Consider the following 25,878-nt stretch of genomic DNA (forward strand, 5'->3'; position numbering starts at 1 on the left):
CCTCTCATATAACTCAACTACCGACAATTTTTGGAAGGGTATCAAGCAACTGAAAGGTATTCCCAGTTCACAAATTTCGGGAATTGCTGGGTGACGAATATCGATGACATTTCCTCTTTACTAACCCTACATTTCTCTAATGCAACTGATGACAGTCATCTTAACGAGGATTTTATTAGAGCTCCACGGTCCAATATATCTTTTAACGCGATTGAAGACTTACCTATTAAGAAACCATTCAGTTTACTTGAATTAAAGAGGTCGCTCTCCAAATGCCACTCAACTGCTCCCGGTCCGGATGGTATATCCATTCCACTTTTAAAAAATCTTCCTGCCCCTGCCATTCAACATTTGCTCAAGATTTATAACGACATGTGGGTTAAGCATTCTTTTCCCACTAGATGGAGACAAAGCATTATTATTCCGATTTATAAAAACCAGAAACCTCACAATAGCCTCTCTAGCTACAGACCAATCTCTCTTACGGACCACCTGTCTAAAATTCTTGAACGCATGATTAGCGAGAGACTGAATTGGCTTTTACACTCTAAAGGGTTAATTTCGGTCCATCAATATGGCTTTTCACCTGGCAGATCCACAACTGAAGCTAATTCTTAGAGCAGCCTACAGATTTTGCTCCATACCAATAAGCAACAAAATAATAAATCTGTCCATTAGGAGATCCATTACACCGTCATGTAGGGCACGATCTTTCAAAGACCAGTTATTTAAGGTTATAAAGATGATCAACCTTAATGCAGATAAACTTAACGTCTCCAGCTTCACAAATGTTTCCATCGCTGCCCACAGATAGATCTCTAACGATTCACAGCAAGGATAATTTTGGTCCTAGAATCTTCAAGGGCCTGTTTGGTCATCTTCTATCGCTGTATCCAAGCTATAAAGTTCTGTACACGGATGGTTCCAAATCGTCCGAGGGAGTAGGAGCAGCTGTTTTTGGATCCTCTAGAATAGAAAGTTACAAACTTCATAAACATTCATCCATACTATCGGTAGAATTAACAGCCATCTGGAAAGCTCTACAGATTCTATTGGAGGTTGAGTCTGGCGATTGGTTGATTTGTACTGATTCCCTGAGCTCTATCCTGGCAATTGAAAATTCAACTTTTAGACACCCTATTATCGTTGGTATATTATCTATAATATCTATCACAATCTTGTTGAACGGAAAAGAAGAATATCAATTATTTGGGTCCCCATTCATGTGGGTATAGATGGTAATGAGAGAGCAGACAAAGCAGCTAAAGAAGCCACTCTAAGTGGTACATATATTCCTAACTTTCCATATTATAAGGATCTATACCCCATTATTACAAATAAAATTGATAATATTGTTCAATTAGAGTGGGACTTGCTAGAGGGCAATAATAAATTGTGGTTTATTAAGCAAGAATTTTTTACTTCTATAACATTATCTACTAATAGGTATAAGCAGATCCTGTTAAATAGGCTAATGATCGGGCATTGTCAGTTACATTCATATCTTATGACTGGCGACGTTCCTCCGTTGTGTGATTATTGTGGACTATTAAAAACGTTCCGACATGTTTTACAATTATGTGAGGCTCTACAGTCTATAATTGAAAAAAAAAAGAAAAAAGTCTAATGATCTTTTTATCACAGTATGTAAATTTGTATAGCATAGATTACATAGCCCTGCGCCCATCGCAAATTTTCTGATTGTGATTAAAATAAACAATAATTCAATAGACCTGACATATAGCTGTGTTGGACTTGTTTTGTTATTGTATGAACTGAAAAAAAAAATTTGAATTTTGTGAATTTGAAAACTGAATCTGTATTTGCAATATATGTCTGAAGTGACATTTCAGCAACAAATGGGACAAAATAATACACCTAAAATCAAATGCAAAAAAAATTGACATTAAAATTAAAAATACCAATATAATTACAGAAACAACATATCCAATATATAAAGATTTATTCTCTTAAACAAAAAAGTAAAATTATTAACAGTTTCACTATACAAATCATCTCAGCCTTAGGCGAAAGAAAACATTTTTAAGGGTGAAATATAACAATAAAACTCTGATTCCTCTTAGGGCAATACTTAAAAAAAAACAGGATATTCTCCTACTTATTTATGGGCTAATAACATGAACACCCCTCAGTTTGGCTTAATAAAAATAATTTAAATAAATCATTTAAAGGAACTAATTTTTTTATGCTTAATTTTAGGAGACATAATAGAAATAATAATATAGAAAGTATTATAAATACACAATATTAAATATATAACAAGTACAAATATATCTGACATAATAAGAGCTAAAATACTTTTATATTTTATACATTTTAACTCAACGACAAATGCCAAAACCGTGAGTATTCATTATAAACTAAACCATTTAAAATAAGACCATTTGACAGACTCAATTTTCTTCTTTTTGGTAAAATTCTGTATTAAACCTAGACGTTAAAATATATACCACAGCCTCGTATGTAGACATCATAATGGCCGTATTAGGAATCTGCCTTACTAATTGGGTTTTCAGGCCCCTATACAACCCTCTAAAGCCTTCTTCTCTAGCTACCAAATTTAGTGTTTGCCAAAGCCCATTATATTTGTTTCCTTCCTCCCTTAGCCGTGTTCTCGCCACCTCATGAGGATAAGCTATGCAGGATGCTACAGTCTTCGATATGGCTCCGGCTACCATAAATTCCACGAAGTCCTTGGAAGTGCGCTCGTCATTGTAATGTTGATGGTAGGCCACTAATTCAGCCTTAATAGCTTCATATATTACGAAATGAATAATGGTTTCCGATATACCCATGTAAGAAGCAGTTATTCCTTTATAAAAGCCCCTAATGCCCTAAAATCAAATTAAATAATTGATCACCCAAATAAAACTTTCCGGTTTCAAAATGTTATTTAGTATATTATAGTAAAATATGATACTTTCCAATTCAAGAAAAATAACCAGCAAAGTGTACTATTAATCTTTCTAACGTATAGTAAACACACCTACTAATATCTATCAATAATCGATATCAATATATTTTATCTGTGTAATTATATTTATATTCCGTTATAACAAAATGATAAGAGACATAGTTTTAATTAGTTTGTCAAATGGCTTTAGATGTTTCCTAAATAAATCCTGGATTATCTGTTAAGTAGAAACAACTATTTTTAAGATTGTTGTAGGGTATTTTAATTTAAACAAATTAATGATTGAAACATTGATTATATATTATTTATAATAATTATATTAATTTATGTATTATGTGAATACTTTCAGCTTGCTGTAGGAGATTTTTTAATTTATAACTGTTTTCTTTTGTTCTGACAATATTATAAGTTTTTCTTTTTAATCTTAAAAATCTGCTGAATATAGAAAGATACAAATTCCTTTACAGTATTCATTAAATACGTTGATGAAATTATATCACAATTTAAAAAGAATGTAACATATTTATAACAGGAATTAATTCTTATTAGTGTCATCTATTAGCTTTCTATAAACACACGACGAATCAATATAAAACAGTACATGACTTGGGAAAGATTAGAAGAAAATAAAATGGTTACTGACTGAAAATTCAAATCTATTCATTATATTTTCTAGAGTGATTTTCGATAAACGCAGGTCTTCGTTGACAGCCTATAGTGGCTATGTTGTTTTAGCGACGTCTATCAAGCAGTTTTTTATTATCCAATCAGTCAAATAAAAAAAATATGATATCGTTATGTGATACGTCTATCCAATAAAACAGCCAATGCACGTTATCAAAATTTATGACGTTCAATAACCTTATCATTTGTTCAATTAACTTATAATTTTGGTTTGTAACGTTTGCCTGTTTGTAACCTCTAATTATTATCACTATTGTTTTGAAGAATTTTGTAGGCATAGGTTGGTACGGGTATATGCTTTATTCATTTTAGCTTTGAAGAACGCTGCTTTGAAGAAATACTGGAAAACTATTATTTTCTAAAGTAATTCATTTTCGTTTTGGGAAGCTAAAGCTAGATAATCTAAACTGTTGGATTTTGCAAACCCACACGTATTCAAGGAGGAAGCCTATTCTATATTGAAGTAACTGAATTTTGGAACGGTGGGAAGAGAATTATAAAAGTAAACAGAACGCGCTAAGATGGTATGCAAACCGAACTTTTTAACGGCCATTAGACGGTTTACACAAACTTTAGTGTCAGTTGGAATGACGTACCATACCAGCCTGGAAACATTCGATCATTGTAAGTTGAATAACATTGTTATCAATCGTTTTGAAGACGTTTAATTGGTTGATACACATCTTCATTATTCTAATAATCCACAAACAAATGATGCAGTGATGTGCTGTAAAATTGGCTTAAGAAAGTGGATTAATGCCAAGTCGACCGCGGCATTTAACCAAAATTGTTCTCTATGAATAATCGAAAGTTATACTCTCCTTAATAAAGCAATAATTATTTAAAAATATTTTTACATGTAGTTTCAATAGTGTCACCAAAAAGAAACAGATGATCCTTTGTAACTTTAATTTTAGTAGTAGTAACGTTAGTCAAATGAAGCAGTCAACAGGATATTATTGTCCTGTCTATTAAGGTCCAAATAGATCAGTTTAAGGAACTATATAATCTTTTAGGTATTAAGAATAAATTAATTGATCATTAAGCAAAGAACAGAGTTGACATCCATATAATATATAAGCAAGATTCATCATGATAATGAAATATATCATGCATTTTTCGTAAATCAAGGATATTTTTGGTGTCTGTTATTGGCTGATTATAATTTATTTTTAAACTTACAAGACTTTTACTAAGTTTTTTTTCGAAAAAGTATAATTTTAATTAAAGTTTATATTAATGTAAAAATATATTTTATAAAACAGAACCAAAATTACTTTTTGGCTTACCCAATATTTAATCCTTTTTTAATAAATAATTTTTTTTTAAATGATAAATGACAATTTCAGTATTGATCTAATTCTATTGGACAATTAATTTCTAAAAAAGTTACTAAATGTAATTGAACTGCATTAAAATTATTTTATATTAGATCCAGAAATTAATTCTTACTTAGAAATTGTTAATTTATGTTCAATTAAAATTTTTCTGGTTACTTTTTCTCAGCTTTTTAATAATATCATCAATATCGGTTTTGAGGTTATCCGGTGCCATAAGGATTTTCGCACTATTACGAAATGCCAATTACAAGTGTTTTCCAAATCACGCAAACATTTTCCACTTCAGCACCTTCTAGCTTGCCTACAAGTTTATAACACATTTGAGTTGACATTATATACAATACTAATTTTTGTTATTGATATAAATAAATAACTAAACTGAATAAGTCACTTTTAAACTACTGAAACATATCCAGTGGAATATGATGGAGTACATTAAACATAGGCTTCCACGAGTGCTTGATTGGACTAGTATGTCGAAAGTTTGAGCATTTTGAGCAGTACTTTTGACATATCTAACCAATTGATAAAACAGTATTAATGACAAGTAAAATGTCTCTCGCAACTAAAATGTCAAAATAATTGAATTTGACAATGTATGATAATGTCAAGTTTTATGATATTAAAATTAATTAACATGAACACTATAAAGAATTCATTCTTGTTGATTATATTGTATCCTTATAAAAACACTGTCCTTACCGATTTGGAGTAAATGTGTTTGACACATTGTAGGGCAGTCATGGGGTTTTCTTTATTAACATCTAACTGAAGGCGGGTTTTCACAAACCATATCGGGTTGGTCAATGTGCTAGCCATAAAACCGGCACAGGACGCTGAACACACATGGACTATTGGGGAATCGGGAGGTAACAAACTATTCCAGAACCTTTTGGCCTGCGAATAGGTAGAAAAGTACACAGCGCGAGATGGAGCAACTCCAATGATATTTGGTCCTAAACCTGTAAAATAGGAATTATTAATTATTGGTCTACTTTATTTATTTTGTTAGAATTAATTATGTATTCATATACCTAAGATACAAAAAACACATCTGTAGGACTGAAGAGAGTAGAGTAAACTTAGTTATGTTTTTTATAAGGACGCTGTTGTTTTTTTTTTCAGTTTTAAATAGCTTTTAAAAGTGTGATTCTCAATGGTACTAGATTAGTTAAAGTATGCTAGTATCAAATGTGTGATTCCAAAAACATATGAATTTTTTGCAGTAAGAGCTATGACTCAATAGCTGAAGACAGGCACCAAAAAAAGAAGTTATGTAAAAGAATTGGTGAAATTAAAGAATATAATTAGAACAATGAAAAAATCTTATATAGTAATAGTGATATATGATGTGACTTTTCGATTTTGACAATGAATAATTTCTAGCTAATTTAAAAATATTTTTTATTTTTAAAAGGTCAGAAAACTTATCCGTTGATTTATTATCTATCGCTGATCATTACATTTTCCTATCTTTCTGGAAAAACGACACACCTTTTGATGCTACCCATTTTCGGTCGCTTTTTTCATGTAATATCATATTCTCATATCGGTGTAATGCCAATTTTTCAATGTTATTCAATATAATTTCAATGATCAGCTCAAAATTATCAGCTGAAACAATAAAAAAGATCTACCTTGACTCTATCTGGATTGCTGGTTTTAGTGTTTTAACGCACGAATCACGATGAAAAACTCTACTTCAAAACGGAACAACTCTCTCCAACTCAGGTTTGTGGATCTTAAAAATCATTTGACTTATCAGCGTTATTTTGTCAATGAAAGGAGGAACTGTGTACTATCGTCTTATAATATACACATAGCGACCGCCATCTATCATCAATCCACAGCCGGCACTCGGAGAGACGCTGCTGTTCGTGTCGCAGGTCTTCGCACATTCTTAAGTAAATTCCGCCACAGTTGGCGATCGACGGCAGTTGTTCTGGCCTCTCACAATGTCAGTCTCCCATTTTTCACGTCGTTTTCGATGATATTGATGCATTTATTTCTCAAAGCTGTTCGCTGTGTCTTCCACTCAAAAGATTAATTTCGCCACAGAAGTCTATGAGGCATTCATTAACCTTTCATTCGACAGACGTGGCCAAACCACTGCAATCTGCGTTTCCGAATTTGTTCCTGTAGCATCTTAAACAGATGACCTCGGTTCTATTATGATCTCGGAAATAAACATGCAGAATATGCCTTAAGCATCGCATCTGAAAGATCTCAAATTTACATGTCAGACTGTAACAGAGTCCAAGTCTCCGCACAGAAGAATCAGCGAGATAAGCGTCCGAAAGAGACGGATTTTAATACTGATTGTAATACTTCTTCTTTTTCACACGCACCATTTTAGAGAACCAAAAGCTACTGCAGCTTGGCTTATTACTTCGACTGTAGATGCCGCTTTTTTTTCTTGTATTGCTGATCCTAAGTTCTTGAACTGCTGCACTTGCTCCTTGACGAACACCAGCTCGGACCTCAAATGGATTTAACAAATCATTTCACACTTGCACACAGCTAATAAAACCATCGTAAGTAACTTGAAGAAGCTTAATAATAGTTAGGGGAACATGATCAGCTTCCAAAGCTGCCCAGAGTAAATGTATATACTCGATCACGGCGAAAACTAATAAAAACAACAATCACACGCTTTCCACACATAAAACGTTTCTCAGGTGGCGAAGCACTAAAATCTTATCTACACAACCTCGACTGCGTCTAAAACCCGCCTGTTCTTCTCGGCTTGTCTCCACACCTGCCCTTTGAAGTCTCATTTGTATGACCTTCACAAGCACTTTGCCGACAATTGATAGGAGACTTATAATAACTGTATAGTTCTTACACTTTTTACTGTCGCCTTTTTTCAGGATGTGTACAATTATCGCTTTCTTCCATGCTGACGGTACTTTCTCCGATGGCTATGATCGATGATTTGCCTGAGCAGCACGTGCACACATGATCCAGAAAACTTCTCTAAAACCCACCCTTCATTTTATAACTCAACTTACAATATATAGTGCAACAACAGAATCACATTGTTATGGTTTTCCATAGCCATATTTCGAATCGAATCTAATTAAAGTTTTGGAATGATTTCGGATATAGATAATGGGCTTATTTATACACCGAAATGACAATATACCTCTATTAGATTATGAGTTCAACATTACTGAAGTTCCATTATTACTTCATTATAATACCTAACACGGTTTTCATTTATTTATTAATATTTTTTTATTAATTATAGTGATTATTTTAACTTCGAAATAAAGGTATATTTAAATAAATCAATACCCAATAATTAATACAATTGCAAAACTAGGTTAATATAGAATAGAATAAGTGTTTTTGTAACCAAAATGAGAATAAATAACAGGTCAACTGAAAAGTCCCCGACCTGACACATAGATAGCGCTACTGGAATTAAATCCACATGTTTTTTAGTTAGCCCTAACTCTCAAAAGATGCGTGTATAAATTTGACAGCTGTCGGATTATTAGTTTGTGAATTATAGAATTTTGAGTGAAGCTACTTTTGTTATTTTGAAAAAAATGGATAAAAAGGAATTTCGCATGTTGATAAAATATTGCTTTTTGAAGGAAAAACTTCAGTTGAAGCAAAAACTTGGCTTGATGCCGAGTTTCCGGCCCCAGGAAAATCAACCATCAAGGATTGGTATGCTAATTTTAGACGTGGTAAAATGAGCACCGAAGACGGTGAATGCTGTGGACGCCCAAAAGAGGTTGTTACCGACGAAAATATTAAAAAATCCACAAAATTATGTTGAATGGCCGTAAATTGAAATTGAATGAAATAGCAGACACTCTATATCAATTAAACGCGTACATCATATCATTCACGAATATTTGGGTATGAGAAAGCTCTGTGCAAAGTGGGTGCCGCGAGCTCACTTTTGACCAAAAGTAATGACGAGTTGATAATTCGGAGCATTCCATCATTTCACTCCGAAGTCCAATCGACAGTCATTCGGGTAGACTGCACACGATAACCCGCTCCAAAGCGTGGGAAAACGCAACAGTCAGCTGGCAAGGTTATGGCGTCTGTATTTTGAGATGCGCATGGAATAATTTTCATTGACTACCTTGAAAAAGGAAGGACCATCAACAGCGTTATTAGACCGTTTGAAGAACGAAATCGCCGAAAAATGGCCACATTTGAAGAAAAAGAAAGTGCTGCTTCACCAAGACAATGCATCGTGTCACAAATCAGTGAAAACAATGGCAAAAATCTATGAATTGGGCTTCGAATTGCTTCCTCATCCACCGTATTCTCCAGATCTGGCCCCCAGCGACTATTTCCTGTTCTCAGATCTCAAAAGAATGCTCGCTGGGAATAAATTTTCATCGAATGTAGAGGTGATCGCCGAAACTGAGGCCTATTTTGAAGCAAAGGACAAATCGTACTACAAAAGGGGTATTGAAAAGTTATGGTGAATAAAAAAACAACTAATTTTGCAAAAAAATTTGTTTTACTATGGTAGGTCGGGGACTTTTCAATTAACCTGTTAAATATTTTTAACTTCATTTACCTGATTTTAACAAAAACTTTATGTATTTTTATGACTGCGATACGCGAGTACATTTAGCAAATACGAATATCAGAAAACATGCGAATAATAATGGTAAATGAGAATACGAGTATCACTTTTTCAGAAATTTTTCTCTTTTTGTTTATTATAATTTTCCTTTTCAAGTTTATAGATAACATTTAATAATGATTAACTACAATTACTCATATGACATGTTCTCTTTCGGTGATTATATAAAATGATAAAGTCAAATAGTTACCCATTTGTATTTTCCTTTTATCATTCATTAAAGATCCAATATAAGTAACAGAAATTATCGAATAATCCGAAATATTTTCGTATACATAACCGTATTTGAAAACGGTCTATTATAGGTGCGCGTATTTTGATCAGCGATATCTATTGGTGAAAATGTCAAGTATCAATGTAAACAACTGTTATTTGTTATTATTATAACGATGTACATGACTGTTAAATTCGATGGTTTAGACATTACTCTACATAAGATATCAGTTTTCCTTTTAGCATTATTGAATTATGCAAACACTAATAATGTCAAAAATCAGTCGCGTGATTCAAAAAACCAAAGCTGACCTTAGCTTCCTGTATCAAAATATGTAATAATCTGCGAATAGGAATGGCATAAAGAGCATACCTTCAAAATCTTAAATGTAACATTTTCACAGTAAAAATAAACATCAGGCAAAGCTAGAGGTCGCGTAAAGTAAGATTCTGGCGTATACCTACGAGTTGAACGAAACTCGGCGAGGAAAGACGAGAGGGACCGCATATTAAAATTTAAGACTCATCCTCTGATTGTAGGTAAGAGAGAGCAAATTACATCAAAACGCTACGTATCTCAGTCGACATATATTTTAGTATTTCACTCTGATTCAGAGTTATGTCATTAAAGGGCTGCATAAGCCGTGTATTATGCCCAAAAACACATGTCCCTTCGAGTATCCCTATCTCTACCGAGTATAAATATGGTTAGATTTATTACCTTTAATAATCAAATACAACTGTCAATTCAAAATTCTGCGGGTTATTTTGGACGCATCTCCAACCTGAGACATATATATTAATGGTAATACATTTTTTTACTTCACTCTGTGGGCGGTTTTTCGACGACGTGTCCCTCTCCTTTAACTTGCTAATTAACCACAATTATTAAACTCTGATGAAACCATAAAGCATCTTAACTTGCAGTAACACAGGTAAAAGTTTGGCAGTAGCCTGTCACGTTATTTTTAGTGTATAGTCCTTCGGAAGGAAGAATTAAACTTTTTGCAAGCCGTGCAAGTACAACTACGAGAAAATAAATAGTGTGTACCCACAACAAACTAACATCCACCACAATCATAGTCCCAGGTAATGCTATCATTTACAAATAGCAGACATCCATACCTAATAATGGTTAATTTTAAGTTAGTGATAACTGACTAATACCTTTAAATAAAGCCATAGGTCCTTCGTATCTGATGATGTGTCGTATGCACTGAATAATTCCAATGTCGTTGCCTATCCGTAATGGTGGCGGCGCCGTGAAACCTGAAAGAGCCACAACTTGAGGCCGGCCATAGCGAGCAGATGTCCACAATCTACGCTTACCTATTACAAAACAAACATTTTGATACTTTAAGGGCTTACTTTAAGGATATCATACAAAGAAAAATGTTTACTGATAATGGTGCTGGAGAATTAATTAAGAATTATCTTTATTTTCGAGAGAAACCTTATCAAAACTGAATTAGATGTGTATCGCAAATAACATTGGAGTATTCCTTTCATGATAGCTGTAATTTGTATTAATTGATTACAAAAATAATTAGTCGCATATTAACTCAAAAATATCTAACACATTGTCAGTCACAAACATTGGTTTTTTGAATATATCAATAGCATTTATTAAGTTTTTATTACTATATGTTATGAAGTGCTCTGTGCACGGTAATGACATTTTCCAACAGCGTTCAAAATATACTCAGTTTCCTTGAAATAAATCATAGTGAATCTATTGTAATATTTAAAATTAGGAACGCGAACTTTGATATTAGGATCAAGAAAAGATGCAATTTAATTTTTAACGAATATAAATGTATCAATATAATTAATTCTCGACTTGCTTCTGACACATTCAACTTCACAGACAGTTGTTAATGTTCTTTTTCGGTAACAGAACTCCATTCGCTTTCTTCGAAATCCTCATTTTTATAATGTGCGAATACCAAGTGTACCCGAAAGTCATTACCGGTTTCTTCGGAAAAAACTACATAATTTTCAAGAAAATAGAACATTTTATTTAATCAAAGTATTCGTCATTTGATTCTAAACATCTTGTTCATCTTTCTGGCAATTTATGTATGCCATCCCAAAAAAACTGTTTGTCGTTTCAGCAAAACCAAGCATCGAGCCATTTTCTAACTTCTTAGAAATTACTAATTAGATAATCGAACAGGACAAGGTCTGGAGAGCACGGTGGGTACGATAATATGTCCCATCCAAATGCTTTCAACTCTTCCTTGGCCAGTTTTGCTTTATGAGACGGCGCGTTATCGTGCTGTAAAATCACTTTGTCGTCTCTTCGGGCCCATTTCCGAAGGTTTTCAATGCATGATTCAAATTGATCATTTGTTGTCAGTAGCAATCACTATTAACTGTTTCATCAGGTTTCAACAGTTGGTAACACCATGCTATTCTGGTCTCACCAAACAGACAAAAACGATTTGCCAGATCATAACTTTGATTTTTTGCGCTTGGGGATTTCAAAATAAATCCACTTTTCATCGCCCGTCACTATTCGATGCAGAAATGACTTATCACATGACCGATCATACCTTTGAAGCAGCATTTCACAGACGATTTTTTGATGTTCCATCTGTCATTCAATTGAGGTGGCACCCATCTTCCCATTTTTTAGGATTTTCCCCATTGCTCGTAATCGGTCGCTAATCGTTTCTTGCGCCACATTTAACGCTTCTGCTAATTGTTTTTGAGTTTGAGTTGGGTCTTCATCCAATAACTCTTGCAGTTTAGGATCTTCAAACTTTTTCGGTCCACAAGAACATTATTTGTTTTGCATATTGAAATCGCCACTTTTGAATTTTCAAAACCACGCCTTACATGTTTTTAAGATTAAAGCATATTCACCGTAAGTTTCTACCAGCAAACGATGACTTTCAGCGCCTTTTTTATTTTTATTAAACAAGAAAGGTAATTTGTATTACCTTTCACGCACGAAGCTTGACATTTTCAAAGAGGTATAAATCTATGATGGTGTTACTTTCGCAAAATATAAAATCTATAGCTTTGAAACTTGATGTCAGTAAAATAAAATGACAATGACAAAATAAGTGTTAAATGACCGGTAATGACTTTCCAGTACATCTAATAGTCGAGGGTCTTTCGTAAGATATTTCTAATGTAATCCAATATCCTTCTATTTTAATAACATACAACTGTTATGACAACTTGTTTTGTAGTAAACAGTTTACTGTTTAGATTTATAAGTACAAAATGGATATATACAAACATAGAATCGTATACTCAAAAATGTCTTTTATAGCAAAAATAATACGTTAGGAAAAAATAATTTCGGTTTCGGTGGCTTAAATAGGTGACGTTTATTCAATGAAGCCATATTTTAGCGCATTTGAAAAGTAACCTCCCATACAAGATTCTATTAATTCTAGATATAAAGGTAGCGCCATTCGTGAATGAACAGCAAAAAATGTAATGACCTAGTTGCCATTTGTGAATTGCCTGTTGAAATTAGACGGAATCGAACTATTTTTAAAACGAATTGTTATGAGTATTGAAAAGTACAAAATAGCGTAGAACAATAATGTGGGAACATAATCATGGTTGAAAACCGAAGAAGCTTTAGAAACAGATACAAAACCCGCATTGGCCAGAAAAGAAGAAAGGGAATTCTTCATCATGAACTACTCGCACCTGGCCAAAATATTAATTCGACGTAATTATGGTTTCACCAGAAAAATAGCAAAAAGGCGACGATCAAAACAGCACACATATATCATAGATTAGTATTTGGAATCTATACGAATGTATCCGCTTTAAAAAGCATGAAGAAATTGAAATTACTTTTTTCCTAAGTTCCCATATAATGTTTGAATAAACAGTTTTACTATTTGAAACCAATTTTTATAAGTTATACAAATCTAACTCCGTACCGTAAAATTATACATAATTTTTGTTAATATTAGTCACTGGCTATTTACTCAAAGAAGGTCCTTAGTATATAAAAAAAATAAAAATATTTCTCACATAGGTTGAAAAATCTCACTCATAAAAGTATATCAATTAAAATAATACAAATTTCAAGATATTTGCGTCCAATATCCAATATATTATACTCATAATAATTTTTTAATTAAAATATTTGGTATATAACAGGTAAATATTTCTGAAGAAGCAGGGGCATTTTTAAACACAACAAACTGTTACCCGAAACTAAGCAATAATGAAATAAAAATAATAAAATAAGATTTACTTACCGGGAAATGACGTTCGTACATTTCTTGATTGAGGTGGTGCATCACTACCTGGCGTTGATGATATTCCACCTCCACGAGACGACTGTTGTCGCGTTTTAACTACTTCTAATGGACAGGTCACAATGGCACCTATGGTACCTGCTACTCTAAAAACACATAAACATTTATCATTAATTCGTTATATTATTCGTTATATATATATATATATATATATATATATATATATATATATATATATATATGTATATATTATAGTCAGATTTATATTTTTATTTTTATAAGTAAATTATACGCAACGAGCCAAAAAGAAATATATTCCATGGAAGTATTTTGACATTGAAAAATATTTCACCTTCCAATGTTTTAATGTTATTAATTTTGTAATATAAATTAAAAATCGAGAGAATATTAAGTTTTCTAAATTAAACTGTATATTTTACTCAACTACAAAACTATAATATACAAAACGTGCTAAAAATCATGCCTAAATACGAATCATTAACGTATATAAACGATCAATTAATTAGAAAAAATCGAATAACAAAACAACGCTCCAAATTTTAAAAATAAATTGCGATTTAAATATACATTTGTTGTCGGAATATAATTAAGAAATAGGTTGGCAGCATTGAAAGCATTTTATTGCATCAACTACGACTTGATTTCTTAACATTTTCGTAAATAAACAAAGCAGTTTTTTGTTTAATCTAGCAGTACCCTAGAACTAAATACATTATAAAATGATATTATACATTTTGTTATTAATTATGACATAAACATATTAAATAAAATATTTTTTTTTTGCTATTTTAGTCTCCTTATACCCCAGCTAGGGTTTATCGGGCCTGGGCCTATTACTTAACGTGAACTTTCCTACGATAGATACCGTCCCAGAAAATATCCGGTTTTATCCAGCCTGGTTACTTCTTGGTATAACTGGAATAAATTTTTCTTGTCGCATTTTGCACTCTTGCATTATAGACAATCAAAAACACAAATTAACAACCACGTCCCAACTATCACAACGGTAGGAGGACCTTCTTGCCGCCCTAACCACTTCGCCAAATAATAAACCATAAATTTAAAATACCATATTTCAACTGTTAGAAAATATTGATAAATGATTCCCTCAAAATATTACTTAAAAATATCTTATATCTCTAAAATATTTCAAGGCAATAATTCCAAAATAGGTATATAGAAAATATATTTTGTTAGTTTTATTTCGACATTATGATACAATAAAAGAAAATAAACGTTTTTTCGAGCAAATGCATAGTTTGTTATTGTAACCTTGAATAAAGTCGATCAACCAAGGCTTAAATATTTTCGTATTTTCAACAATAAACATAGAAAGGTGTAGACACAGTTTAGAATTATATTAATGTCAGCCATAAAAATCATATCAAATTATACAAAGCCTATCGTTATGTGAAATTTGGCTTAACGATTTATACATTATATATAAATAGATGTTTATAGATTATGTAATAGTATAATTTCGCACACTGTAGCTTGTTTCTCGATTCCTATTCGTAATTAAGGTTAAGCCGTACTGATAAATCATGATAATCACCACTATTTAAATAATACTAATATACACTGTCGAACGATATATACCATGAATACTATATTATATTAAACAAATTAATTCCTTACCGAACAACAAAAATAATATATTATTGACAACCTAATTCACACAACAATAAATCAATTAGACACTTTTTAAATTAATCTATCTAGATTTAAAATCTTAATACAAGTGTTTATATATTCAACGAAAATAAAACTGCAGTTAACTCTAATCAACAATTTAAAATATAGGAATTATACAAATATACATCAAATATATCAATAAATTTCCGTCGCCTATAAATATTTAGAACACAAAAGAAAATAAAGACGAAGTTTATAATGGGAATAAAAAAGTATAAACAAACAACTACCTTGACTACCTTATGTAATTACGCATAAAATTAAACGTGCAACAAAACTTTTCGTACGATTTTGTGTTTGATGTTGTAAATAAACCTGCCGAATCAACTTACAATTGTCCGAGGTTATCTGGTTATATTTCAAGACCAGTAAATCTATTTTTATGTTTCCTTAAATCAGTACAATTCGCAAATTATCGCTGACAAATAAACTGATCATTTGATTAAATTAACAACTGACCTTTGATATAAACCGTTTAATTTTTTCGCAAAATAGCATTTTGCGTTTCGTCTATTTATTGATAACACCGATAACCTAACTTTAACCTAACAGCATCGTTTTACAGCAGTACGTGTAAATAGCAATTACATAACGGCAATCTTACCCTCCAGCGACTAGATGAATGATAGTGTCCCTTTGGTTCATGATTTACTATCACAACACAAATATTATTGCCAATTCTCGATTCGTTTTGTTACGGCTTAGCAGGAAAGTTCGATCTTAAAAATTTCCACTGCATATTGGGTGGTAATCGAAAGATTCAGCAACTACGATTCTAATCACAGTAAATAGAGGAAGTTTTTTCGATAAAACAACGAATAAGGGCTCATTGGCGAGACAAAATCGTTCTCTCTAAATCTCATCGGTTGACGATACGTGACGGTGCACTCGTAAACAACACACCGACACCCCGACTCAGTGCAACTGAAAAACTGAAATTTCAGTCTTGAAATATTCGTCGATAAGGCACATTTTCCCGTGGAACTGCCTACTGTCATTGGCCCGCTCCCTACTATTTCAAAAAACGCACCATGCTTATATCACGTGGTGTTGTTTTGCCGGTATATTTCATCGCAATGGAAATTTTCCAGAAAAACAAACCAAAAATCTATTCACTTCTTAAAAAACACAAATCCTGTAATTACACTAAACATGACAATTAGAATAAATTACTTGAATAACGCTGAATAATATATGCATTTTCCTTATTACATGATATACACCCAATAAACATTCAAACAACACTGAAAAAGATATTAATTGTTTACTTCAAAATTCTGTATATTGCGCAAGTCCCCATTTTAACAATTTCGGTTGTGGCTACACTGCGGATTTTTAAAATCCGTTATACCTTTAAACAACTTCATTTCAGAATTTTTTTTTTCTTTATATTTTGTACATGCCTTCAAATTAAACGAGAAATTCTTCATTATAAATACATTTTAAAGTGATGCTTAGTTATAATAACAACAGCATTTTTAACAAAACAATTGTATCTAAATCTTCAATAATAACTGTTGAAAAATGAAACGAATTAGACCACACACTTGGTAGTTCTGCAGAAACGTTTGTAATTTGTTCGGTCAATTTGTTTAAATAATAAGTAATAATTTGGCGCTCAACAGGGTAATAATAATGATAACGATTAGAACAAGATTAATGTCCAAATACACCGCAATCTATTTATAGATTCTTTCTCGAGAGTATGTTGACGTCAATCGCAATGCTTGTTTTTTTAATGAAAATATGAGGTTACATTTAGTATTTTGATTAAATCCCCAATCAGCTGATACCAATGACATTTCGAATGACTTCACAAAGCAAAGCTTTGCACTGTTATTTAATTTTAAGTATTTGGATTCTATTTGTTATTTTAGTTTTATACAAATATTTTGATTGGACTCAAAATGATATTGATCGCGCTCATGTTACAACAGAACTATTTAACAATTTGGGAATTGCCGATGTTAAAACAAAAAGAATTTTTAAGATTTGCAATTTCCCAGAAGAAATATATCAAGGGGATGAAGGTAATAAAATCTAGATAAAAAATAACTATCATAACTAAATAACTATGAAAATGTGTAGGAATTTTAGATAGTAAGAAATGGTTACTTAAAGGTTTGATAGTATTAATAAGGCATGGAGATCGTGGCCCTTTACAACATGTCAAAAGAATAGTAAATATAAATTGTGATACAGAGGAAACAGAAGTATTAAAAACATATAAAGTAATAAACATATAATGATATTATCTTTTAGAGATAAATAATATATATTTGGTATATTTTAGACATATCTTCATAATTTAACATTATCTGGAAAATTACAATGGACAGGGCCAGGTCCATTTCATGGGTTTCCAATAATACCTCATAATCCAGTTCAGTGTCAATTAGGACAATTAACAATGCAGGGAATTAGTCAATTGCTAAACCTAGGATTAATTTTAAGAAAAAGTTACCAGCAAATATGGCCAAAAATTAATTTATTGAAATCTGAAGATATTTTAGTTCTCAGTACAAGATATAGGAGAACATTCCAATCAGCTTTGGCATTTTTATATGGCATGATACCAAATGATACTTTAACAAAGTTGAATATTTTGGAAAGTCAATCAATGTCATTTTGTTTTAAATATTGTGAATGTCCTATTACAGAACATCTCAAAAAGTAATGTTTCATGCTTGATCAAATTTAATTTACACCAACTATTTAATTTTATTTTGTAGAATTGTTCATAAAAATGAGTTACATCAGTTAAAATCTCATCCAGCAGTGGAAACATTAACGGAGATTACTGGTAGACTGTTATTTTCAGCTGATGGTGATAGAGGTACATTAATCAAAGATCCTCATTCTGTAAGAGATGCATTATTGGCATATGTCTGTCATAGAACTGGATTACCATGTGATGATCCAATGAATTGTATTAGGTATAACAGCTAATTAAATATTTGATTACAATATCTTATGCTCTCTTTTTTAGAAAGCATAATATAGCAGGTATTATTGCTTATACAGAATGGACAAACTATCAAAAATGGAGAAATATATATTGGAGAAGGTTTTGTTTATTGAGATCTTATGGTCAAATGCGCCATATTGTTCAACAAATGTTACATATGGTGATTATTCTGATTTTAATACAATTTTTAAAGTAATTATAATATTAATATTGTTAATAGGTAGGTTCAAATGGACCAAATTTAGTTATTTATTCTGGTCATGACTATACACTACTACAATTATCTACTGCTCTGGGTATGGCTAATGATCCTCTCTTACTTCGATATGGATCTCGGATAATATTTGAAATATATCAAGATAATCGTGGTAAAACAAATGATGCCAAAGAATTCTACTTTAGGGTACTTACTAACGGAAAGGATGTTACCAAACAGATAAGCTTTTGTAGAAATGTTATCAGTATTGATAAAAAAAATTATGTATGTAAAATGGAAGATATTGTCAGGTTCTTGCATGATGATTATTTCAGTCCACTCAATGTGACCAATTTCAAGGACGCCTGCGCCAGAAAATCTGAACGGGACATTGAGGACGACGTTTTCCAGTTTCGTTAATGTATCGATTAATAAATTATATTAACAAAGTTACTTGAAAATATTTCACCTGTCCAATAACATTTCAATTTCATTGAACTATAAAAACTAAATATCTAATTGACATTAAAGAATAGCAAAAGGAATAGCAGCTTTACAAATTTTATGTTATAAAGAGCAAGGTGACCTAAAAACTGATATAAGAATGTTTTTATGTAGATCGACACTTATTAAATTAAACAAATAAGAATTATTAGATTGACAAGAAAATTAATAAAAGTTTTTAGCGAAAAATTTAAACCAAAATTAAATTGAGTACAGTTGTAGAAATCCTATTCAAACGTTACATGTTTTTATTCAATTTAATAATTAGTAAGTTATATTTGAGATAAACCAAATTTCCTAATTTTTACATCATATTGTTAATTAAAATATCAATAACACGGTTATTTTCGATGTATAATTCTTAAACAATTGGGTAGCAACAGTTTTGATCACTGTATCAGATTTTCTAGTGAAATCTTTCCAATAGCTTAGATTTCTTATATTTCCTTAAATATGTATGGCTTATTTACAATTCTATACGATATATAATCAATGGTCATTGGACATTTTTGAAGAATCGTACTGTGATAATTCAAGAACAAAACATTAAACAGAGTAATTTTCTCTGTGACATTAAAGACATATGGAAGTTAATTAAAAAGTTTAATTGCTGCGTATAGAAGAAAGCTAATCCGTACGAGGTTTAGCACGTGATAAATCATCCACAAAAAGTAGATACTGTTTCGTGCCAATTTTTACGAAACTGTGAGCACTATAGAACAATGATAATCGAATTCTTTTGACCCAAATTTAACCATATGGACATGGATGGTAGATGTTTCAGCAGATCGGCGCTAAGCAGCAAACAGCAGACATAACCGATTTGACAGTACTGTATCATCGCAAAATTAACGTGAATTAGTTGGCAAAACCGTCGAATTTGACCCTAATTATCATTTTGCATAGTGCTGTATTATGTCCCTGAGTGTTATAGGTTCACAATAACTTACAAGGACTACAAACAGCTAATTATAATCCATATCAACATTGACCCGTCCTTATTGAAAATAACCGTAAGGTCATAGATCTTAATATACAAAAATATCAATAGAATATGAACTATACTAAAAAGAAAATATATTTTAGCTGGAAACTTGGTATAGCAGGAATTTGAATTGAATTTTTCCAAGTGTATTAGGTGTAAAGTATTAAAATTAAAAGGCCTTGTTATTTTTAACATTGCTATATTTAAACGACAAAACAAACATAACGACTATAACATAATGATCACAGTGATGATAAATATGTGATGAAATTGAAATATTTCAAAAAGTAATGTAAAAATATTTTTATAACAATAGATTTCTAAAAGTTGTAGATTATAAAGACAATGAGTGTATAATTGTATATTAATTCGAAAAATATATATTTTTATCATATGATACAATACCATCTTCCGCCCTATACTTATATTATTGTGCATGTAACAACATTGATAAAGAAGACATGTTATAGAAGGTATAAATTAATATAGAAAAATTAAAAACAATATTCACTTTTTTATGCAAATAATATTAACTAATATATTGTAAACTGCAGTAGTTTTGATATGTTAAACCTATCAAAAATATTTACGTCGAGTTTAATTTGTTAAGAGGTTTGGAAAAGTGGTTAAAATTATTTATTTAAAATGCTTTTTTGAAGCCTAGGACACAATTATATAAATATAGTTGATCTGCCTAACATTTTCTGAATGTCTCGGCAGAACTAATAAAATGCTCTTCTTTATCACTATAATTATTTGGCGACACTATTTCTCTAAAATTTTCTAGAGCATTTTAGATTAAATTTATCTTGTCGATAATACAGTTGCTGATCTGTAGTACTTATAGGGTAGCGTGCGTCTCTTGTTTGAGCACATATTTATTATAAGCACCGTTCATTTGTTCCAGGAAAATGAAAGTTAACACAGTATGTGGACCCAAACGGAAGTAATATGGGAAGAAACCTTTCCACAATGCAAATACTCCCTCGTTTCGTAATATTTTACCTAAGACGTCAAATGGTCCCGAAAATTCCGGTTTGCCGTTGATAGTTTTCATATTTTGAATTCTGAAATAAAAACAAACATAGATTGAAAGATAAAATAAGCATATAATATAACATATAATAATTTATTATTTTTATTGAATATTTAGGTCTATAAATTAATTTTTTAGTTGGTGCTTTATTGTGAAAAGTCAGTACAATGTAATATTAAGTATTGTCCATCGATAGCCGCAACTTTTTTCCATCTTTCAGGCAATTTACGGATTCAATTTCGAAAGATCGATGTATCTTTTGAGGGTATCAATGAATCGACCCATTTTTGGTATATTCATAAGAAGTGAAGCATTGCTCAGACAGGTCACGACTCATGTGTCAGAACTGCAGTAATTAAAAGGCACTGTCTGGAGAATACAACTTGTGTTTCCAAGTACGTTTTCACCGGTTTTGCAACATGTGCTCGAGCGCTGTCATGCTGAAGAATAATATTGTTGCACCTTTGCTTGTATTCCGGCCTCTTCGCGCAATGCTCTACTTAAACGCATCAGTTGTAGTAGATCTATTGATGATTTCATTAGGATTTAGCGGCTTATAGTATACCACACCAATGATCCCACAAATATAGAGCATTCCATTCATTCAAGCCACGGATATTCGTTTTTGCCGTTGATGTTGATGCATGACCAGGTGGTTGCCATGATGGATTATTGCTTGGATTATCACAATGGGTCCCCATGTTCTTCTACTGATTGGAAAATGGTTTCTTGTGTTACTCCTTGTGTTTTACATAAATCATCATAGAGTAATGCCTTCAAATCCTCGTCTTTATTTTTTAGCTGTCCAGAACGCTCTTTGTTTTCAGTGTCAAAATCACCACTTTTAAAGATGTTTAAACCAGTACTCACATATTGAAATCGGTGGAGAATGCTTGCCATAAGCTTCACACAGCATTCAATGATTTTCAGCTGCCTTTTTCTTTAAAATGAGGTAAAAAAGTAAAATGAAGTGAAGTGAAGCCTGGCACGGGTGTAAGGCTTCAACATAAAGCTGTTTACAAATGTACCAGATGCGATTTAATACACAGTAACATAATCTGCTGTAAATCCTGTAAAATTAATTTATAAGCTTGATTTTATATTATCTGATGTCTGAATCTCTCGTAGGATTTTAATAGTTAAATTCTATTCTGAGATCCCAAGACAAACAAGGCAATCTTTACTTAGGATTTCAAAAATCATACATTCTGTATCTGAAGCATTATAGGGCATTAGCATAAACCTATCACTGAATGAATTTTTTAACTAAAAAAAAATTACTTTTACAACTAATGACTCAGGATAGCATAATGGGCCCATCAAAAAACACAGTTTAGATTACAGATTATTGCTTAAGGTATACCCAAGAGCTATGCAATATTGGATTGAACAAACAGTTCATTGTATATATAAAAACATATAGGATTATATAATACTACAATATATATAAAATAATATATACACAATAGGTTTTGCTCAGCATATTTAACTAAAAATTAAAAACTAAAAATTTATTAAAGGACTAACTAGAATATATATATAGTGTTAATTAAACATTTTAATTACTTTATCACTAATAAAACATATAAATATCATACCTAGTTTTGGCGATATCAACGGGCATACTGGCAGCTGTTGTAACTAAGCCGGAAATCATCGAAGCCATAAAATGTAGAAAAATACCTTCCTCAAAATACCCTGTTTTTACCAAAGATTGTTTAGCTTGGGAGTAACTGGCAAGTTGGGCAGCATTAACAACCATGGCACGACCCATAGTGGGTACAGCACCTCTCCATAATGTAGTTAACCCTATAATAAAATACGATTAGAACTGCTAGGTCATATCAATTACAATTTACAATTTACCGCAATTATTACAATTAACCGCAATTGAATAATATATAGGTATTATTGGACTTCTTTGATAAAAAATGCCACTTTAAATATATAAATATCATGAAACTCATGATGTTTACCTACCTTCCTCTCTATAAATTCTAAATAAGGCATCGAATACATTCTTATAGTTTCTTCTTTCATTGAGCGGTAGTCTTCCATCAGCAGTCATGCGAATCAAAGCGACCTCTGCAGGAGTACCTTTGGAACAAAATTATCACTATTTTAAAATATTTTTTACTGTTTTCATAACAATACTGTGCTAATTGTAAATCTCTGCTGGGGTAAATATTTCATAAAATAATAAACATTTTCATTAATACCTATTCAATAATAGATGAAACAAACAATTTAAATAAAATAGTAGAAAATATTTAGAAATAAATTAAACAACGCTTATATGGATAAAAATGATAAAAGATTAGCTTCTTTAATGTAATTCTTCAAATGTAATTAAATGAATTAAAAAACTGTAGGACAGTCTTTCTATAAGGTTATTGACTTCATGCCAATATCGTCACAAAGAGTTATTTCTAGGTGATGTATAGAACGACGCTCTAAATATATTTTCAAGGATTTTGGAAACATATTTGAGATCCATCACAAGACCAATATTATGATCATATGATAGAACTACTTCAAAATACTTTTATCAATTATTAATGAGAATTTATTTGGGTAAAGTTTACGTTTTATTTTAATCATTAACATAAAAATATTTTGAAGAATTTACAATTTAAAAAAATGTGCATTCAGAAGAAATGTTATCAACTTAATTAAAAACAGATTACATATGGTGCATTAAAACAGGTCTTTGGAACAAAGACCTTGACAAAGTTTATTTGAATGATACCAAGTCTTAACAATATTCTATAACCTTGACTTAATTGAAAGCTATTTTCTACAGTAGTGTAATAAAAAAATATTTTTTGGTTATCTGTGTGCCTATTTATCAATTTCAACGGCTATATGACACCGAAAAGAAAAGAAACAATACTTGAGCAGTTATTTGCATCAAAAATACATTATATACAATAACAACATAGATCACTGAACATGTTTTTATAACATCCATATCTATAAAATGAAAAAATGTAAATTGTTATCGGTATAACAACTATTATTTATACCCCATGGAAACTGTCACCTGAATTGTCAATTTATAACTTTATGAATCTTGAATTATTGTTAAATACTGCAACAACTGCAAAATGTTAAAATAAAAAATATGTCAAAATAAATTTAAGACTAATGTTATGATACAGCCTCTTATCAATTCATAATCTAAGTGTTAATAAAGATTACTATTTATTTGCAAATTGTATATATACGTTTATCAAAATGTAATATGCTATATACATTATATAATATGAAATTAAAGATACAAATAAATAATAAAACAGTTAATCCAGAAAACCTTCAAATTAAAGAATAGGATAGTTTTCTGCTATTCATGCATTTATAACTTGTGAAATACTTATTTACTTACAATCATCCAAAGAATATAGTGTAATGTTATAAAATAAAAGTCAAAACAAGGAAAACTGAATACTGTAATATGTCATATCATTGCATAACACAGGCTCACTTTTATAAAATTAAGTTATAGAGTATCATTTAATTTTATGTATGAAATATGTTACTTACCCACAAATGCTCCACACACTCCTGAAGCCATACCTAAGGCAGCTTTTGTTACAAAATTTGGTGGAACTCCATCTTTTGAAAATGATTCAAACAGCCAAGTATATATTCCTAATCTAGTTGTCGTATATGTTGCTTGTCTCATAAGACCAGCTGATAACCCTGTATATAATGTAAAAACACCTTCATTTTTAACAATAGATTTGAGTAAATGAAATGATGTTTTATGTTCTTTTGCTTTTCCGCCCTGCCCACTCAGCTGCATACGATTCTTTAACAAATCCAGTGGCTGAACAAAACAGGTTGCTAACATCCTGAGGAAAAAGCATTATTATATAAAGTGTAGATATAATTTAAAATAGTTATTACCCAGCAGTACCTCCAAATAAAAATTTGATGGAGTTGGGAATACGTTTTACCTCTTTATCACCCATATTTTAGGTGTTGGACTTTTTCATACAAAACACAGTATCGACTAAATAAAAACAATGTGAGAAAAGCCGAACTTATCACTATGAGGTGAGGAAGGTCATTTAAACAAGTTCTACCCATACAATCTAATACTATGCTATTAGCATACGTAAAAATTACAAACTATATTCAAAAAATTGAATAGACAGGCAATATATATTATATTGTTTTACTAGTTGCCATAGAAAAAATAGAAATTTCACGGTATAGGCGACCTTGGGGAAATGTTTTGTTTAGTTCAATCAACTGTAGCGCTGCGATCGCAAATTGTGATTGGCAGTTTAAATTCCAGGTGCCGCCACTAACATGAAATGTGATTGGTCGATCAAATTGTGTGAAATCAGCATTTTCTATGGGCGTCCATTTTTATGTTTGTTGTTTGTAGGTTATGGTTTTTGTTTAGATCACGAAATTTTCGTTTTACGTTGTGCATA

General features: G+C 31.3%; 3 protein-coding genes across 7 annotated transcripts; 1 reads left to right on the plus strand and 2 right to left on the minus strand.

Moving 5' to 3' along the window:
* Nucleotides 1–1,946: 1,946 nt before the first annotated feature.
* Nucleotides 1,947–16,996, minus strand: Rim2 (Replication in mitochondria 2). 4 transcript variants are annotated; one of them, XM_076419578.1, is made up of 5 exons: nt 16,349–16,996; nt 14,029–14,174; nt 10,961–11,062; nt 5,662–5,921; nt 1,947–2,855 (listed from the first exon to the last, which is right to left on the minus strand). In XM_076419578.1, exons 1-5 carry the CDS (start codon nt 16,387–16,389, stop codon nt 2,415–2,417), a joined length of 990 nt encoding a protein of 329 aa, XP_076275693.1. In that variant the 5' UTR covers nt 16,390–16,996; the 3' UTR covers nt 1,947–2,414. The 4 variants fall into 4 exon arrangements, with proteins under 4 accessions (XP_076275693.1, XP_076275691.1, XP_076275692.1 ...); XM_076419576.1 differs by having other exon boundaries at nt 10,961–11,122; XM_076419577.1 differs by having other exon boundaries at nt 14,029–14,169; nt 16,918–16,993.
* Nucleotides 16,997–17,287: 291 nt separating this feature from the next.
* On the plus strand, nt 17,288–19,357 carry LOC143206820 (2-phosphoxylose phosphatase 1). 2 transcript variants are annotated; one of them, XM_076419567.1, is made up of 7 exons: nt 17,290–17,370; nt 17,434–17,774; nt 17,833–17,975; nt 18,038–18,417; nt 18,477–18,680; nt 18,734–18,872; nt 18,933–19,357. In XM_076419567.1, exons 2-7 carry the CDS (start codon nt 17,540–17,542, stop codon nt 19,326–19,328), a joined length of 1,497 nt encoding a protein of 498 aa, XP_076275682.1. In that variant the 5' UTR covers nt 17,290–17,370; nt 17,434–17,539; the 3' UTR covers nt 19,329–19,357. The 2 variants fall into 2 exon arrangements, with proteins under 2 accessions (XP_076275681.1, XP_076275682.1); XM_076419566.1 differs by having other exon boundaries at nt 17,288–17,774.
* Nucleotides 19,358–20,579: 1,222 nt separating this feature from the next.
* Nucleotides 20,580–25,698, minus strand: LOC143206823 (mitochondrial 2-oxoglutarate/malate carrier protein). The gene is made up of 5 exons (XM_076419579.1): nt 25,343–25,698; nt 24,977–25,287; nt 23,414–23,530; nt 23,032–23,242; nt 20,580–21,464 (listed from the first exon to the last, which is right to left on the minus strand). The coding sequence occupies exons 1-5, from the start codon at nt 25,405–25,407 to the stop codon at nt 21,239–21,241; spliced, it is 930 nt and encodes a 309-aa protein (XP_076275694.1). The 5' UTR covers nt 25,408–25,698; the 3' UTR covers nt 20,580–21,238.
* Nucleotides 25,699–25,878: the final 180 nt, after the last annotated feature.

This window comes from Rhynchophorus ferrugineus, unplaced genomic scaffold (assembly GCF_030347505.1).
Source record: "Rhynchophorus ferrugineus isolate W39M unplaced genomic scaffold, kcgeb_rfMv2 rfM1, whole genome shotgun sequence".
Classification (NCBI taxonomy): Eukaryota; Metazoa; Arthropoda; class Insecta; order Coleoptera; family Curculionidae; genus Rhynchophorus; species Rhynchophorus ferrugineus.

Bases quoted from the DNA above. Each gene is read 5' to 3' on its own strand.
- LOC143206820 (XM_076419566.1), top strand. From the start codon at position 17,540: ATGACATTTCGAATGACTTCACAAAGCAAAGCTTTGCACTGTTATTTA. The intron at 17,775-17,832 runs GTAATAAAATCT...GAAAATGTGTAG, and splicing joins AATATATCAAGGGGATGAAG to GAATTTTAGATAGTAAGAAA. The intron at 17,976-18,037 runs GTAATAAACATA...GGTATATTTTAG, and splicing joins AAGTATTAAAAACATATAAA to ACATATCTTCATAATTTAAC.
- Rim2 (XM_076419575.1), bottom strand. From the start codon at position 16,978: ATGTTTATTGGGTGTATATCATGTAATAAGGAAAATGCATATATTATT. The intron at 11,123-14,028 runs GTAAGTAAATCT...GTTTTGTAATAG, and splicing joins TGTACGAACGTCATTTCCCG to GTAAGCGTAGATTGTGGACA. The intron at 2,856-5,661 runs GTAAGGACAGTG...ATTTGATTTTAG, and splicing joins AACACATTTACTCCAAATCG to GGCATTAGGGGCTTTTATAA.
- LOC143206823 (XM_076419579.1), bottom strand. From the start codon at position 25,407: ATGGGTGATAAAGAGGTAAAACGTATTCCCAACTCCATCAAATTTTTA. The intron at 23,531-24,976 runs GTAAGTAACATA...TTTGTTCCAAAG, and splicing joins AGTGTGTGGAGCATTTGTGG to GTACTCCTGCAGAGGTCGCT. The intron at 21,465-23,031 runs GTATGATATTTA...TTTTTATTTCAG, and splicing joins GTTGATATCGCCAAAACTAG to AATTCAAAATATGAAAACTA.